Genomic DNA, 18,153 nt, shown 5'->3' with positions numbered 1-18,153 from the left:
CTCAAAGCTAAAATTGAAAAATGTCATAAAAATATTATGTGAAGTATACCAAAAATCACGAGTAATCACTGTCCTAAACTAAGTGTCTCCAAAGACTGAGCTGTGAGACTGGAGGTTGAATGTGCCCTTCGGATCAAGTAACAAACACCTGGGGGAGTCTCCAGGTACCCTTAACCTTATCAGTCATAGTAAGACCTTTGTACCAGGGGACCTGGTGCATTCAGCGTTCCACCAGGGCTAGTTGACACACTTTTGTCTACCAGAGTGATGGAGGAATGAAAATGCCAGTGCTGGACACTTTCTAGGCTGAGGATACACTCAACAAGGGAAGATGTTTGAAAAAAGGGTGCCGCAGAAAGAATGTAGTTTTGAGCCATAGACTTTAAAAGGTTGAAAACCTCTGGCATAGACAATAGTCGTAGTGCAGGAAAAAGCAGAGAATTCAACTCCCTGAGAATATCAGCTTTCAGCTTTAAAAAGAGCAATTTCTGCTTCTTATGGATTTGAAGATATGCTTGAAATGGCATAAATAGTGTGAAATATATGCTTTAAATTGTGCTGAGATATCAAGAAGCCAGACAGGTGATGTCAAAGATTTCCACTGGCACCTTGCCTTCCCCATGTTTAAATTATGCAAATTAGTTAAATTGCAAAAGAAAGTATGTGAAGTTGTCCAATTTGTATAATTTATACAGGTAACAGAATTTAGCACTGATTGTTATGAAATCTGTATTGCTTAACATATGTATTGAAAATCAGTCACTCATATGGCTTGATAGTTCAATATTAATATGTGCAAACCTGCCTGGATGACAGACAATGAATACTGTTAAACTTCTTTTTTTGACAGTACTGCATCCCCCTCTGATTGCTCTGCAACTATTGATTCTAATGGCTGACTTGCTCTCATGCCACAGTAGGCTTGTTACTCTTACAAGTGGCCAGGTTCCTTACCCTAAAGATGCAAGGATCTCTATGCCATTAAATGCCTGAAGAAGATCCCCAATACTGTAACTCTCCGATTGCAATTGGCTTAGTTGCTCTGATGTCACAGCATGCTTTCCAAGTCTTTGGTCAGACAGTTCAGTAGGGAAGCCTTTGATTCTGAATTCCAAGATCCACGGGATACTTTAGACGAACAATCTGAAGTGCATTGCACAATGGATTTGAAAATAACATATTGTGGTCTTAGAGTCTTTCACTAGTAATTTGATATGGTTTTGTTGCCTACAGTCTATATTGCTTGGAACACCTACACACACACACACCTGCATCCTATGAATTATAGCATCATGACTGAGTATGAAAAGATATATTAAGGCAATCTTTAATATACAGTAACATGCCACCTTACAGTCCACTGAATTTTCTTACACAAGCTGGCTTTTTAAACAAGAAGCATCTACCTTGCCTGCTTGCTGATTTCCTGTATTAGAAACTGCCAAGACACCTACTATAAATCTTTTGCTGAATCTGTGGCCCACTTATTTTATTGCCATCAAACAAACCACACAGGGCTTTCTGGTTTTCCCTTCATCAGCATTGCTGTGGTTTATTTATGTGTATTTAGCTCTTAAAAGTTCCTTTAGTCAGTTGTCCATTTTTAAAGAGCTTCCTTTGGAGACTCTGGATTCTAGGGCAAGCTGCTATTTGTGTTTTCAGACTCTGGGCTGTCTGGCTTAAAGCCACACGTTCTCTTGGGAGTCTTCCTGCTGGTTCTTTTTCTATTATTTTCTACCTTCACCAGTAGATTATAGAGGACATTATAGTGCAGTTACATCCTTCATTACTCTAAGTTCAGAGGTATTAAAGAACAACTCATTTAGAACATGTGATCTTGTGACCATCTCTCTGGAACTGTTTTACATCCACTTCTTCTCAGGTGACTAAAGACATCGCCTACTTCCAGTTACATCCTGTAACTAATTAACAAATTAACAAAACAAAATTATCCTACGTACGTTAAAAAAATAAGCCCTAAGGAATTCAATGGGACTTAGTCCCAGAGTAGGACAGCCGCCTAGGACCATTAGCATGGAATATACCTTGAAGAGTCTTAGCATTTCAATAAACAGGCCATGTAACACTTCTAGTTAGGGCTGTGTTAGGTTTTGGGAAGTAGGGCTACTTGGAAAAGCTGGATTTGCAGAATTTGGGGTCATTGGGCAACTGCTAAAGAAAAAGTACCCCCATCACAACAAAAGGTGGAACTCGGTTGGAATGATCATATCTCCTTCTTAGCATCTGCAGCACAAACAGATATTTCCATGGCATAACGCTTGAGGCAGGCAATGGGGTCATCAGCTTCTCAACTAGCCCCCAAGAGATACAGAAGAACAGAGCTGGAAAAGTTGTTCTGCTTGCCTCTAAAGACAAAAAAGGAAACAAACTATCTTACTATGGCTCTGAGCTGGGCTAAGACTTTGCTTGCAATAGGAGCTGCAGGTCCTCTTCACATATATTAGGATGGGGTGGTGGTCATTGGTTCCCCACTGTTTCTCTGTCTCTTGGGGGGAATAAGTTATGAAATGGTGTTCTTGTGAAGCAATAGTGCCCATAGCTGTTGCCACTGTAGCCCAAGGAGGAGCCTAAGATGCCAACAACAGAGGAGGGAGCAGGAGCACGAGAATATGGACACTGAAAATCTAAGCTCAGTCCTATGTGCAGTGATGCAGAGAAGTTTGTGTCAAAGGAAATAGTTAGAGCAGCTGGGATTAACTTTGAGATTCACTGGAAGAACCTTTGAGCTACAGGTGGAAGTCCTTGCAGTAATGGGATGACTTCACTAGATAAAACCTATTGTCTTTTTGCAAATTCTCTGAGAATATATTTGTGGCAGAAAAGAGACTGAGCTCAGCTAGTGAATCACAGGAGGATAGAAAAGAAGGGGGGCTTGGGGAGGAGATGGCTATGTAACAGCGATTGTACTTTTCATGCCTTTGAAGTCTCACTAGTCACAATCATACAATAGCTTTGGATTAAACGGAGATCACAATATATGGCATGAAATCTTAATAAAAACATAAATGGCCCAGCTTCTGCTTAAAAGGAAAACAGTCTTATGCTGCCTATAATGTCCTATATGTGAATGCAGTTCAGTGTTTGATCCAAATTACTTTAGACCAACATTCTTTATTATCGCACATGGCAGCAGCAGCAACCAATAAAACCATCAGACACAGTTAAATGTTCATCACGTTATCGGGTGGCAGCTCTTTACATTGCGTATTTTCACCAAGTAGGGGAGCCGATAGCCAGCATGAGCTTCTGACAAAGAAAATGGACTTTTTCTGTTTTGTGCTTGATGAATTAATTGTACATTTTGTTTATATTGAGGCTTTTCTGTTTCTGGGTAAAGATGTCTACTTTATATTGAAAGTACTCCAGAAAAGGAGAATATTTGTTTATTTCTGGGAGGCATGTGTAATCAGCACAGCTAAAAATCCCATTTCAGGGTTGGGGGATATAAACTAGCATGGAAAAGGCACTAGAAATTATACTAGGTAGAGCAATTCCATGTCGTCAGGCGGGTGAACTAGAGGTTCTAATAGGTACTTTTCCTTACCCTCTATGTAGCAGTAAGCTTCTGTGCAATTCTTCATTGTTGTTTTTCCTAGTTTGTTTTTAAAATGGAATATACAAGATGAGGAACAGGCAACAGCCAATACACTGCCTTCCATAAGCTAAAATTAGGACCCCTATTAGGGTCCTAATTTGGTACAACTCTAAAGCTGCCTTATTTTCTCAGGATGGCTCCAATAAGGTGTCACTTGACTTCTTGGAAACCTCGTATTTTCAGACCAATGTGCCAACAAGTCTACAATCCATATGGCTATAGATCTGTACCCACACCCACTTTTAAGCAGGGAATTCCCATTGCAATGGAAGGGAAGGAAAACAAGGTACTAATTAAAGCAAGACTTTGGACACTTCTAAGTCAAAACTTCCCGGACTGCTTTACAGTCCTATTCCTACTGTCTTTAATGTGACATACTCAGAAAGAAGTTTGCGCGGGCTTGCAACTTTAGTGTAGGATAAAAATGTAGGACACAGCCCTAGAGAAATGACATAAATGTGTTATGGAGTTTATCACACCTTTACACACACGCTGTGACATCTACCTCAACCCGATCTTTCATAAGTGTGTGATTGTGGGGGCTGCGCATGTATACTGAATAAATATAGCTTAGCCCTGAGAAGGGGGGGGGGGAACCCTCAGTGAAGGAGATATGTGGTAAATTCCCAGCTTATTTCCTGTAATATGTTTGGTAAACGGCTGTGTCAACCTTGCAAAAACTGGAGGCCACAGCACCATCCCACTTCACAGAACTGAGTATATTGAAGGCTCAAATAGGGCTATGGTGAGGTATGCTCACAAATATGACCCTTCACCAGAACAGCAGGAGGCTAGAGGAAATCAGTAACGTGGAGCTATCTTGCCTTGGTAAAATACAGAGTCCTGGTCACATGGGGTTGTCCCCAAACTCTCTCTACCCAAATCTGGAAGGGACAAAGTGATTGGCAGATATGTCCACTAGTGCAAAATAATTGTCCTAGGCAAATAATGTACTGCTAAAGTAAGAATACATCTTAGTCATTATAACTTCTCCTCCTCCCTTTTTTGCTTATAACATTTGCAGGATATGAAAGAGTCACAATAATCCCCAAGTAATGGGTGCTATTTAAAAAAAAAAATCAGTAAGAACATAAGAAAAGTCTGCTGATCAGGCCAAAGGCCCATCTAGTCCAGCATCCTGTTTTCAAAGTGGCCGACCAGATGCATGTGGGAAACCTACAAGCAGAACATGAGCAGAAGAGCATTCCCAGCATACCATGTTTTCCAGCAACTGGTATTTGGAAGCATACTGCCTCTGATATGGAGGCAGAGAATAGACAATGTCCAGTAACCAACTGCAGCCTTATCCTCCATCTAGACTGACTTTTGTCTATTGCCTTTCAACTTATCAAAGATCATCATCCTTCATAGACTGGGACAGTTTTTTCCTTCTTTTTTCAACAGTATGCACAAAAGCCTACTGGTTGTGAAAATCTGTCTTTGGTTTAAGACTGGTGAGTGTGCAACCCAAGAGAGAAATAAAAAAAACCCCACAAAAAACAACCACCAACACCTACCCATTTCCTTAAGCTCCATGTTGAAGAGTTCCAGCCAGCAAGCATCGATTTCATCCAAGTCATAGCGACTTGCTCTTTGGGAGTATGTCCTGGTGACATCTAAACTGTCAGAGCTGGACAGGTTGCTTGGTGAGGTTTGTGGTGATGAATGTTCTAGAACAGGAACGATCCTAGGGAAGAAAACAAGTATGGACATAAAAGAGAGGTCCAGAGAGGAAGCAGTTCCTTGTTACAGGAATGGACATTTGAATACTTAAATTTAAGAAGCCTAAGCTTAATTTATGCCTAAATGTCAACTCATTTTGATATAAAATTTACCATTTTGGAGCAGAATAATTTAGCAATATTTATACCACAAACAAAAACCGGTTTAACCATTATGGCTTTTCCCAAGGAACCTGTGGAGCATAGTTTTGTGAAGTTGTTAAAAATTAAATTAGAAAGATTATTGGCATATTCACAGAGCTATAGCCACTAGGATTTCTTCAGAGAAGGTATGATAGTTAAGTTGGTTGAGGCGTGGAGAGAAAAGATGGCTAGTTTTTAGTAATTTCTGGCTAAAGAGTTCAATTAGACTCCAAAACTTGCATATGCACACCAAAAACAAACAAATGACCAAGAGGTTAAAAAGAATCACTTCCCAAAATTTCTCAAATTCTACAGGGCTGAAGTGCCAGACTGGGAAAATTATCTGGGGCACCAGCTTATTATAAAAGCCAATTTAGAATCACCTCAAAAGTGGCACTGACTTCTGACTCTTTGAAAGACCTTTGAGGTGCTATCAAAACCAATGACACAAAAATAATGGTTTGTTTGGGAACTATTGACCTTTCTGACAATCAGGAAGTGCTTTTTAAAAGACCTAACATGAAGAGAATAAACTATATGTACTAAAGACTACGTAATGGGTTTTAATTATCAGCAGTGTCAAGAAAAAGGTGTTTCTGAGTGACAAGAAAGATATAACCATTCAGCACTGTCACAAAGCTCTGAGTACTTCCCCCTTGACCTTGCTGATAAAACTCACTGTTGAAGTGATTCACATGGCAAATGGTTTCGGGGATACCTTTAGTGTTGGCACCACAAGAGGTATAACTTTCAAGGGACCATGGAACTGCTGCTCAACTATTAAGTCACAGGTAATATTACTGAGGAAGAACCCCTTCCCAAACCGAACCCTGGGTTCTAACATGCAACCCTAAGGGATTTAGCTGCTGTACCAAAAGGTAACTCCAGCGTTTATCAGGAAACAATTGCAAGACGAGCCTGAGACCAGAGATAGCACGAAACAGTTGGTCCAAGAGGAAATTCCCTGTAATGTTAACAATACAATAATAAAACTAAATAATTGATAATATGATGTCCTTTTAGATAGGCCACCTAATCACAAAGCTAGTACAGTCATACCTTGGTTGTCGAACACCCTGGAACTTGGATGTTTTGGCTCCCGAATGCTACAAACCCAGAAGTGATTGTTCCAGTTTGTGAACATTCTTTTGTAACCCAAGCGTTCAACGGGCTTCCACGGCTTTCTGCAGCTAATCAGAAGCCGCGATTTGGAAGTCCAACCGACTTCCGGAATGGATTCCGTTCAACTTCCAAGGTACGACTGTACTGCTGAAACTAACTCCTTAATTTGGATTTTCTAATTGGTTCTTACCTCTATAGGTGACAACCATGCCTGGTTGAAAATATCTTGAAGTACAAGCCACATAAACCTAATGCTTACAATTGCCCTAAGAGTACAGAGGGGAAAGGGAGAGATATACAGAGCTGACTAATTACAAAGAAGACTGGAAATAAGAAGACTTTATTTCTTTTCTTTTCTTTTTTTTAAAAAATCCTACTACAATAGCAAAAAATTGAACCACCTCTCCAGAACAAAGGAAGAAGCAAACAAAACCCAAAAACTCTCCCACGCTGGAATATTGTTTTTCTGTTCTAGTGCTGCATTTGTGGCCCAATGGGGATAGGATTTTGTTTACCTAGAGTCTTAATCTAACATTTTTCGTCTGGTGCACCAGAGGCTTGCCGCAAATATGAACAGAATAGGGTGACCAAATGTAAAAGAAGACGGAGCTCAAGCACCTTTAATAGCTCTGTAGAATTAGGAATTTCAGCCAAAATTCCTCCTTCCACACAACTATTATAGGTGCAAGAGCTCATTTAACATCCAGCCAGCCTCCGCATGACACCCTGTGGCTCTATTCCATTCTGACACCATGAATTGCATGCACATGTCTACAGGGATGGATAAGATGCCTTTGGCCTTTCTTTTTCTCTAATTCTGTTGTTCTGTCTGTTACACTCGACCGAAAGGTACAAGTTGCTTTCTGAAGTAAATTCAGGGGATGATTAACTCAATTCCTGACTACTTCCCTCCAGCTTCATTACTTCCCATCCGCCTGCTATGGCACACATTGCCACATTCAACGCACAGACTGAGTCATGTCTTTAGTTTCTGCTTTTACCTCAAGATCTATGGAAAAGCAACTGGATGCAACCAATAGTAGAGCTTGTAGGGCTGGGCCCATAAGATTGTCTGAAACTCAAATGCCTTCTGCTCACACCACAATGAATTAAAGTGGTTCTTCCCACCCTCCCACTAGATGCGATTCTTTTATTTCCCTTTTTTGTTGTTGCTTTGCCAGCATTACTAGAAGCCTGTCGGCAACAACCTCCCACATGTTTTGATTCTGAAGTCAAACAAATAACCCTACCTACGGCTAAATCTGCCTGCATCAATCTTCTCATAATGTTTCCTATGACACTGGAGGCTTTCTTTTCCCTGGAGCTCGCTGAGGATATCACTCAGAATAATCACATGTACAAACCACCACTTCAGGAAGAGAAGGGAGGGGGAAATAACCACGGGAGTTTTATATATGATACAAAATGATAAGTGAATACAGTGAATACAGGCTGTTTCAGCCTCAGCTGAGGTAGCCAAAGCCAAGCAATTAAAGTCATTTACTTTGAGGGCTTCCAGAAGGAGACAATAAGCCCAAAGAATTCTGCTTCTTCTGGTCTATACAAAATAAAAACTGACAACTGTGCTTGTTAAGGGTAAAGCACTTACTTTCTAAGCCTCCTGCCCCTTTTTCTAAAGGTGGGGAAGCTCAGGAATTTTGTATTTCTTTCACAAAATGACAACTTCCTTGCTATTCAGTGTCTCCATAAACCAGCCAGCTCTCGCTGCACCATCCACCAAAACAGACATTGTTATTTAATGAACTGTGGGAGGACCTTCTCTGCAGTAGTGCCGTGTCATGCATCTTTGGCACTGATAATTCATCACCCTCATTTATTCACCCAGGACTTTGTGACATCCTCACTCATTAGAACTGAGTTACCTATATTTATTAATTTGCTGCTGTGCTACTATGAATCTGCAAATTCTTGTTTGAATTTTATTGTTTTATTGGTTGCAATGTTGTTGTTTGATTTTATTGTTTTACTGCGCACTGTAAACCACCTCGTCTTTTGAGGAAGGGTTTTCCTATAAACAAAACCAATAACAGAAAGCAAACTCAGCTGTTGAGTCATAATAGCTAAGTATGGGAAACAGAGCCACAGAGAGAAAAGAGGGGTGCACCTGCCTTTCTTGTGGAACATCAAGGTTGGAATACGCAGGGGCATTTTTTGGTTGGGGGTGTTCTTAAGTCCCATTTAAATGAAAGACTGATCCCAAGTTGAATTTAAGAACTGGCATCTCATTGATTTCAAGGGGATTTAACCAGAAGTGATTTTTCTCTGGACAGCATCCTTGCCAGATAGTTAATGAAAAGGGCACAAATGTTGCCAAAACACATAGGAGACAATGGAAAGGCAAAAACAGTGTAGGCTGTCATACATTTTAGTTGTCCCATGCACAGCAACCGCATGTACAAGGTCCAAGTGCTATTGGCCCGGAGGACTGAGAAGAAGGAAGCATCAAGCCACCATGACATGTCTATGTTCTGTTTAGCAGCTAATACACTGTTGGCAATGGCGTTAAACAGCAAAAGAATCCATGCCAGGCTTGCTTAGGGATCCCAAAACTTCTGATAGCTTGGGCACACTTTTTTGTTTCTTTTTTATGAGTGAATTACAGCTGCAGACATGTTTCAATCTTATCCCAAAAAAAGGTTCATTTGAGAGTGTGCAAGAGCTCTGGATTTGGCTGTGCTTCCTCTGAAGTGCTGTTAATTCTGGCACATCTCTGCATCAGGATCAACTAAATGATCCAACTACACCCAACGCAGACATGCAGCAAAGTTACCCACCCCCAGGAAAAGCTGGGTGGGAGACATCGAGGCTGAAGCTGTGAATCACTGAGAGATGCAGCAGACAGGCTCCTCAGTGGGCAGGCAGTTTCAGCTTGTGTGAGACTTTTATTTGATGATTACGTATGTTTCTGTTGTAGGCGTTTTGGTCATTAAATCACTTCAATTTGTTTCATGGGAAAGCGATCCATAAATAAATACACAGTGGTACCTCGGGTTACGTACGCTCCGGGGTGGCATACTTTTCAGGTTATGAACTCCGCTAACCTGGAAGCGCAACCCGGCACGCGCACGCGATTTGTGCATGCGCAGAGCGTTTTTCGGGTTTTTCGGTCTGTGCATGCGCAGAACAAATTGTTCAGGTTACATCCTTTTTGGGTAATGTACTGTAACCCAGAATGAATTAAGTATGTAACCTGGGGGTACCACTGTATTGTCTATTTCTCACTATACAGTAGCAGTTCATTTGTACGCAGTACAGCATATTTGGAGATTTCTACATATTAAGTGTGTGGTATCTAGTACTATAGATATCTGCGCATGTGGGTAGCAGCCCAGATTGGCAACTGCATATCAACAGTGCTCTATGCAAGTTTTAATGTTCTCTATATCCCAGAGGTGCTGGGATGTGGGGGATGTTTTGTAAGGGAAGGTGTCACACACATCACTCATGAAGATTGGCCTTGAACACTGAGAAATAAGGATGAGGAAAGGAGAGGGCCTTGTCTGCCCATATAGTTTCTGGGGGGGAATTGAATGGGCATTTGCTGTCAATTCTCCTGCCGTTTTCCAGCAGCTTGGCACCATTACGCATGACACTTGCCACGCACACAACAACAGTGTCACACATAATGATATACCATCACAGGAAGAGCTCGGCCTGAGAAGCGGGCTGTGATGCCAGCTCTGACAGCTCTCGGCACACTCAGGAGCTGAAGCTTGCCATGGTATTTGCAAAGATCACATCTCTCCCTGGAAATATCACATTGTGACACAAATGCCAATATATACTGGTGCTGACAAAAACAAGCAGAGGAAGAGCAACATCCTCCTTGTCCTTCAGGAAATAATTTGAAATCTGGGATGTTCGTGATCATTCAGTTCACTTCACTCTTACATTTTCAAGAGAGAATATGGAAGGCGGGAGGAGGAGGGATGAGAAGAAAATGTCCCTCAACAGTTTCACTGAGATCTTCTGGAACAGAAGGGTCCACATTAAAAAAAGTTGCACATTAGTATTTAATGCTCCAAGATTGGATAGAATTTATAAAGTATATAGGTTCGACTCATGAAAGTGTGAGCTTGGGCAACAGGACTTTTTCTGTCTCTTCAGCACTGTAATCTACTGCACCCTCCAAAAAAACCACTCCTGAGGGTCAAGGAAACTTCTGGAACTGCAGAGGGACTAGGGAAACTGGAATATTCAGGTTGAGGATGAGGTATGGTGTGCAAGTGGAAGTGCCTTTCTGCTCACACAATATGCCTTTGAATCCAAGCAATTATATATTGCTACTGGGAATCCATTAGGACTGGTGCAGATTGACAAGTTTTACGGGATTGCCCAGTGGAGGCAAGTTCCTGGGATTTGATGAGAGGGGAAGACATAGAAAAGAACCAAAAGTCATTCTGAGGAGACTAATGAAGGAAGTAAATGTAAAAGGAAGAATGTTTTGATGGATTCCCTAGTAGCTGCTAAAAATGTTTATGCTACACATTGGAAAGTAAATACAACACCAGATTTGAATGAGTGGTTATTTAATGTCTGGCATGTCACACTGAAATGGAAAAACTGACTTATATTCAGGAGGCTAGGGGGAAAGGCACAGAATGTGATTTTTCAGGCTTTATGGAACATTGGTCAAAGGTTATAATGTATTAGAAAGGGGAAACTGGCTAGATTCCTGAGCATTTTTTTTAAAAAAGTTTAGTATTTGTTTTCTGTGTTGTCTTTCTTATCTAAACAGTTGGGTGGGAGTAGGATCACAACTAATGTTATTTGAAGCAGAAGAAGCGGAGGAGGAGGAGGAGTTTGGATTTGATATCCCGCTTTATCACTACCCGAAGGAGTCTCAAAGCGGCTAACACTCTCCTTTCCCTTCCTCCCCCACAACAAACACTCTGTGAGGTGAGTGGGGCTGAGAGACTTCAGAGAAGTGTGACTAGCCCAAGGTCACCCAGCAGCTGCATGTGGAGGAGCGGAGACGCGAACCCGGTTCCCCAGATTACAAGTCTACTGCTCTTAACCACTACACCACACTGGGACTAAAGTTTGTATCATATGCTATGTTTATCTTGTTACACTGATTTTTTTTAAAAAAAACACCAAATATTTAAAAGGGTTGGTGAAACGAAACCTTCTCTTTACACGAGTAACATCGGTTTCCATTAGCAAGGCTTGTCCTCCTAAATAATAATAATTTATACCCCGCCCATCTGGCAGGGTTTCCCCAGCCACTCTGGGCAACTTCCAACAGAATAGTAAAAACACGATAAAAGATCAAACATTAAAAATTTCCCTAAACTTCAGATGTCTTCTAAAAGTCAGATAGTTGTTATTTCCTTGACATCTGATGGGAGGATGTTCCACAGGGCCTGGTTCCCTGTTACCTGACTTCTCGCAGAGAGGGAACCCCCAGAAGGCCCTCGGAGCTGGACCTCAGTGTTTTAATAGTTCATGTTTTAATAGTTCTAGCTTTAATAATGCTTTCAACCAACAGGCCTCAGCTAGGCACACTAAGCAATGGTAGCCTTCCCCATACCTGAATCCATGGCTTTTATAAGGCATTGTCTCTTGAGACAGATGGATGCCAACAATTTATTGTATCTAGGAAATTTGCCCTTCCCCTCAACCTGGGATGTATATTTATCTAGCAAGTGTGACAATAGGTGAAGTCACCAGTAACCAAATTATCTATCACCACCTCAGATATAATAATTACATTTGGCTTTCCACCTACAGCAGTTCTGTGAAGACATTTTCTAGGGTACTAGACTAAAATATAGATCAATTCCACTCCCAATGGCAAGTTCCATATTGAACAGACCTTATTTTAGGGCTTTGTTTTAATCAAAGCTATTTTTTTAATACATTTGTGAATTACGCCTTTTCTCTTTTTTGCCAGGAACAGTTTATCCTCACAATTTTTTCAATATACAGCTTCCTGCACATATAACAAAACTGTCTTTCGTGAGGTCTTCCATACTTGGAATGCCATCTAATCATCCTTTGCATGACTGATTCTCCAGAAATACTGTATAATGAATTAAAGAGGAAACGACTCCTTTAAAGTCTGCAGGCTCAATTCTGTTCTAAAGGTCTGTTGAAGTTTTTAAAATGCCACCATGATTGATTTCAGCCCTAAACACTCTCTTGACATCTTAGTGTCAGTACAATCTAAGTCTGTGTTAAATCATGAGGCAGCTACTTTAAATAGAAAGCTTAGCGCTCTTTTGCAAATTGATCAAGCGACAATAAATGTGTTGCTTTTTCACTGCCACTAAGAACGTCTGAACTGATCCAGCTACACAGCATGACCAGGCTTTAAACCTTTATTAATCCTACTTACATAACTTGCTTACAGAACAGTCAGCTTGCAACAGGTGATAGTTTGAAATGCATCCAACTGATGATGCTCAAAAAGCACTGGGCTTTGAACCTTAGCGGAAAGAAGGTTTTATTTTTAGCCTGGCATTAAACTGCAAAGATCATTCACTGTACCTATCCAAGGCTACATTCACATGGACAAAGGCAAAGAGCTACAGATATTGCTGTAGGGTTATTTACGGTTATTTGGGAATGACTGGTTTCTGTTTCATTTGTATTCTATGTTCATTCACCACTTTTTTCCCAATGAAAGGGGATTGTGCTTAGTGAAATTAAATGACACTATCCTGGAGGTCTGATTTCTAAAGAAGAAATGATGATGAACAGAAGAATCCGAGGAATGAATATAGGTATTTTCCTCAGCTGCAACGGGTGGGTCTCTCTCTAACCCAGTAACTTTGTAGGGTTTATGCACAGTGACGTTTCCTGGGCTGACCTCCCATCCACCATGTTCATACAGGGGCATACAGGTATAGAGCCCAACATGTGTATGCTCAGTCCATGCAATCATGATCTTCTCTCATGCACTACACCAAGGACGGGAAGCCTATGGGCTCCAAATATTACTGATCACTGGCCATTGAAGTCAAACAACATCTGGACAGTCATAGGTTCCCTATTCCTGTTCTGTGCATTAGAACTGCAATGTTGCAGGGCTTCTGTGACAAAACAAGTGGAGATAAGGTGTGTTAAGCATCTATTAAACAAAAGCTAAAAGCACTTGCTAGTGAGAATAATGCCAAAGAGCCAGCTCATGTAGAACAGTGAAACCCTATGGGATACAGTAGTTCTGATACTGATGCAAGTGCAGACTGCATGCGATTGGGGAAGGCTTTGAAAATTGTCTGTACATATGATATTGTATGAAGATAACTGAAAGTTCAGGTTCTAAGCATTGGTGGCTTGCAGAGAGCTGTGCATGCACAACTCTTGTGGGGTGTTGTGTGTGTGTGTGTCTCCCTGAGGGCTTCTGTTCAAAATTATCACTTCACAGAAGAGAATTTGAAATGAAGCTCTGCTGAAGTTAGAGGTGAGACACTTTCTAATGGTGAGAAATAAATCTTCACTCAGTCTCGCAATCACCTGTCTAATGCTGATAATGGCTACAAGCACCTAAAAACCTGATGTACAGAGTAACTACATTTAACTCTTAACTTTCTACATGTTGCTCTATGGTAGAGATAAAAAACATCACGGAAGAGAAGATGCGGACTGAACATTATACTTCTGGCAGTCAGTCATGAGGGGCTACTTTAGTTGCAGACACTGACATGCCTCTGCTGCTAAAGTAGCATCCTGAGCACTACAAGTAAGACCGAGCCGTGGAATGATTTCTGAATTACCAGGGGAAAGACAGGGTCAATCCAGAGTCTGTTCCTGTGCGAACGATACAGAACTGCTCCAACAGTACCTGTGACCCGGAGAAGGGGCTGCTGGCAACCTCATCATGACTTGAGTATGCCTCTTACATGGCCTAAAGCTCAACAATTGCATGTTTATGCCAGTTCTGGGATGATGACAATAACAAATCCCACGAGTTGCATTTGTGCAGTGCCTAGCAGGGGTCAGACTGTCAGTCACTCTCACTGGTAAATCACAGACTTTGACTTTTCTTAAAATGACAATGAACTGGGACTTGTGTAATGCCTAGCAATACCATTTTTAAAAGAAGGTCTATTTATGTTTTAACTTAAGGTTATGCCCACCTCATTAATAGGTTGTTCTCCAAAACCATCCTCTCAGTTCTTTGATAGCTTCTTGTTTTGTTAATCACACGCTTCCCACAAGCTGTTCCCACAGCCCCTCTTACCTGCCTGATTAAAGGTCCTGCACAGCTTCATTCATAAAGTCTGCTCTGAATGCATCAATATCTGAAGGAAGACGGATGCAAGTTGCGTTTGGCTCATGTTTCCTAGAGCCAATTCTTATGTCGCTGTTGCATCATGAAGACCTCTTAAAATTTCATCTGAACTGTGAAAGCTTATGCCACAGCAAGCTTATTTGTTGTTATTGTTTCACATTGTGAGTTACCAATGCAACAGCTGCAATATGTAGAATGGATGGATTGCCAAGTGGACCACCTTGATCACATGGGAGCATTTCCACACCAACACTGACTTCCATCAAGAACATCTGATCCAACATGGAGGCACAATGATTCTAGTTCACACTGCAAGATTGCTTTATACCAGAGTTAAGGAAGCAGTGGCTTTCCAAATGTTGCTGGACTAAAAACCCCACCATCCCTGACTCTTCCAGCTGGGAGTGATGGGAGTTAAAGAGTCTAACAACATCTGGAGGGACGCAGCTGGTTTCATATATTACAGCTACCATGCAGAGCTGGTACCACACATACACTGTTTTGGGCAATTTCCACATGACAAGTGTAACCTGCACATCAATCAAAAGTTTCATGCCTTCAATGCCCCCCGAATCTTACACAAGGCTTCACCAATCTGTTGCTCTCCATATGCTTTGGACCATAACTATTCATCAGCCCTATGGGAGTTCTAGATAAAAACCTTTGGTAGTGAAGGCTGACTTACACACACTTTGCAAGAGAAGTGCAGTTCACGATCTAGAACAAAAACATTTCACTGCTAGAAACTAGAAAATCAGTCACATTCATGTTGTCTCAGTCCTCTGATGTAAAATGTGGGGGAAGGCTGTCTATACCACAGATATAAACTTTTTGAAACACAGAAATCCAATGCCCATCCTGTAGTTTGTGTGTGTATAAATCCATTTATATCAATGGATAAAAAATTCACACAAAGAAAAGAACATAATGTGTAACATGGCTTCAAGCGAGGAATCTCTGTGTGTATATTGGGAGTCCTACATGCATAAGAAATCGCTAGATTAGGGCAAAACATGTCAAAAACAGTTTATTTGTCTCAGTGTTTCTTTTCCATATGTTACACCACAGGATAGAGTTTGGGTATTATGGTTGGCTATTAATAGCTTAATTAAGGCATCAGCCTCTCATCTAACAGTAATAATACACAGTGCCTAATTTACAAATGTACACGAATCAAGCCTCTTGACATCCTCTTAAAATAAATATCACAGTGTCCATTTGATAGCTGAGAACATAAGTAATTGAACCGCTAGTCATAAAATGGTTAGAACTAAAAACAGCCCTTGTCTCCAAACTACCAGAATCCCGCTGTAGTCGTTTATATTGCAAACACAGCAGAAGGCTTCCAATGTTGACACAAAGCTGATGGGAGGCTACAAAAAAGGAAAGTCTTTTTTCATTTCCAAGAAAGTCTCCTGAAGTGTGCAGAATTTCACAATGTCCATGTAATAGGTGTAAAGCTGTTCCCATTAGCCCGGGGGGGGGGCACTACCAAGACCGTACATTGAGAGTAATGGATTCTGTTAAGTGCTGAGCTGTACTCTCTGTAGCATTACTGTGTGGGTTAGCTTCTCTGCTGTTGCTCAGACAGGAGGGAAACTAGGGGCCAGATCCTGGTTATTCATACACCAGTCTGAATACATGTCAGATCAACATGTATTTCATAGAAGGTCTTCCAGGTCCTGCAGATCAACAGCCTGAATTAATGCAGTTGGCTCTTATCGGAACACCTTTAAGCTGGAACACATGGGTCCTTGTCCCTGCTTTGCCCATTTCTGACCCATGAAACAGCTTTGCACATCAACATTACATTGCATTTGGTGGCTCTTGCCAGTGCAACAGGCAGGTTTCCACTTTCCTCCTATGTCCCCAAGTTGTCTTGGATTACCAGCTTTACACCACTGGTTCAGCACAGTGCATTACACCTGATGCTGAACACATGTACAGCAGGCAGTATGTGGCTCCTAGAATTGATTGGGCTGCAGCTGATGGGGACTGCAATCCACCAACATCTGGAGGGAACCAGGTTAGAGAAGGCTATGTAATGGTGAACTTCAAGAAATAGTTATTATCCTGCAAAATTAGTTCTACTTAGTCATCATGGCCAATAGCAACTGACTGACTTATCCTCCATGGATTTTTCTAATCCCCTTTTAACCATCAGCATGTCTTGTAGCAATGAATTATTACAACAAACAACAACAACAACAACAACAACAACAACTGGACGCATTCACGTGACACACTCCATCAAAGCAAGCTCTAAACAAGAGCTTCTGCTTGTGCAATGGTGCTTTTGCCCCACTCTCCTCCTCCCCAAAAGTGGCTCTGAACAGCTCTGGAGAACCCCCAGAACAGTGTGTTGGAGGAAGTGAAAGGGGCTGTTCCATCTGGCAAACTGATCTGCTTGGGCAGACAGATTATTTGCGATAGTGCTGTGTTGAATTACACTATGTGTTTTGTGATGAAATACTTTCTTTGGTCTGTTCAATTAAAATTCAGGCAAAAAGTGCCGACCTGTTAACTAGCATAATTAACAACCTGAAGTTTGACTATAGATTAAAACTAGATGGTAACTGTGGCCTGGGCTTTCTCGGGATTTCAGTGAGTTGTGTCCTTACACTGTAACATCCACTTTTGTTTTTCATTGTGAGGGGAAAGAAGAAAGGAGGCTGCCAGAGTTATGCCAGGGACTAACTCCCTGGTGAAATGAAGGGAGTCTTGTTACTTTCTAGAGTCAGTTCAGAGGGGGGGGGGGAATGAGAAATATCCCCAAGAGCTGGAAGAGCAGGCAACTACATTTCTCATTATGCAACTCTCTGGGTTTTTGCTCCTGCTAATTAATATGAAGTGTGGTGGCCAAAGGCCTTCCAGAGCTAACATGAAACATGGTTCTGGGCCTCCTGAGGTACTATTCTGGGTTGCTGCTTTCAACTGGGGATCTCAGTAAGCTTTAACCTGTATAGTGTGTGCCTGCCTGGTCACAACAGCCAAAACCCTTCCCTTTTTCTACTGAGTATAAAGGCTGTGCTCCCCAGAACAACTTGCTGGTAGGCACTTCCTGCTCCAGGTCCCATAGATAAGGGTAATGGCTGCTAACACACTGAAAGTTCCCTCTTTAAACAAAGCTTATTTCTCCCAGTTGGTATCTATCTGTATTTGATTGGAAATTGTTTTTTATATGTGCAGTCATTTTAATATGTGTTAATTGTTTTAATAGTTCTTATATATGCAACTGTTTTGTATATGTTACTATTGTTGTGTGAGATCACTTCAACGGAAATTATACA

General features: G+C 41.3%; 1 protein-coding gene across 2 annotated transcripts in view; it reads right to left on the bottom strand.

Moving 5' to 3' along the window:
- The window catches only part of JADE2 (jade family PHD finger 2), a 152,010-nt gene that overhangs the window by 60,418 nt on the left and 73,439 nt on the right, over nucleotides 1-18,153 (bottom strand). For both annotated transcript variants that reach the window (XM_033140108.1, XM_033140109.1), the window contains exon 5: nucleotides 5,134-5,303. In XM_033140108.1, the coding sequence (XP_032995999.1) occupies nucleotides 5,134-5,303 (170 nt within the window). The remainder of the gene's footprint in view (nucleotides 1-5,133; nucleotides 5,304-18,153) is intronic.

This window comes from Lacerta agilis, chromosome 2, assembly GCF_009819535.1.
Source record: "Lacerta agilis isolate rLacAgi1 chromosome 2, rLacAgi1.pri, whole genome shotgun sequence".
Lineage (NCBI taxonomy): Eukaryota > Metazoa > Chordata > Lepidosauria > Squamata > Lacertidae > Lacerta > Lacerta agilis.
The sequence above is the reverse complement of the archived record's forward strand: the minus strand, read 5'-3'. Positions and strand labels throughout refer to the sequence as shown.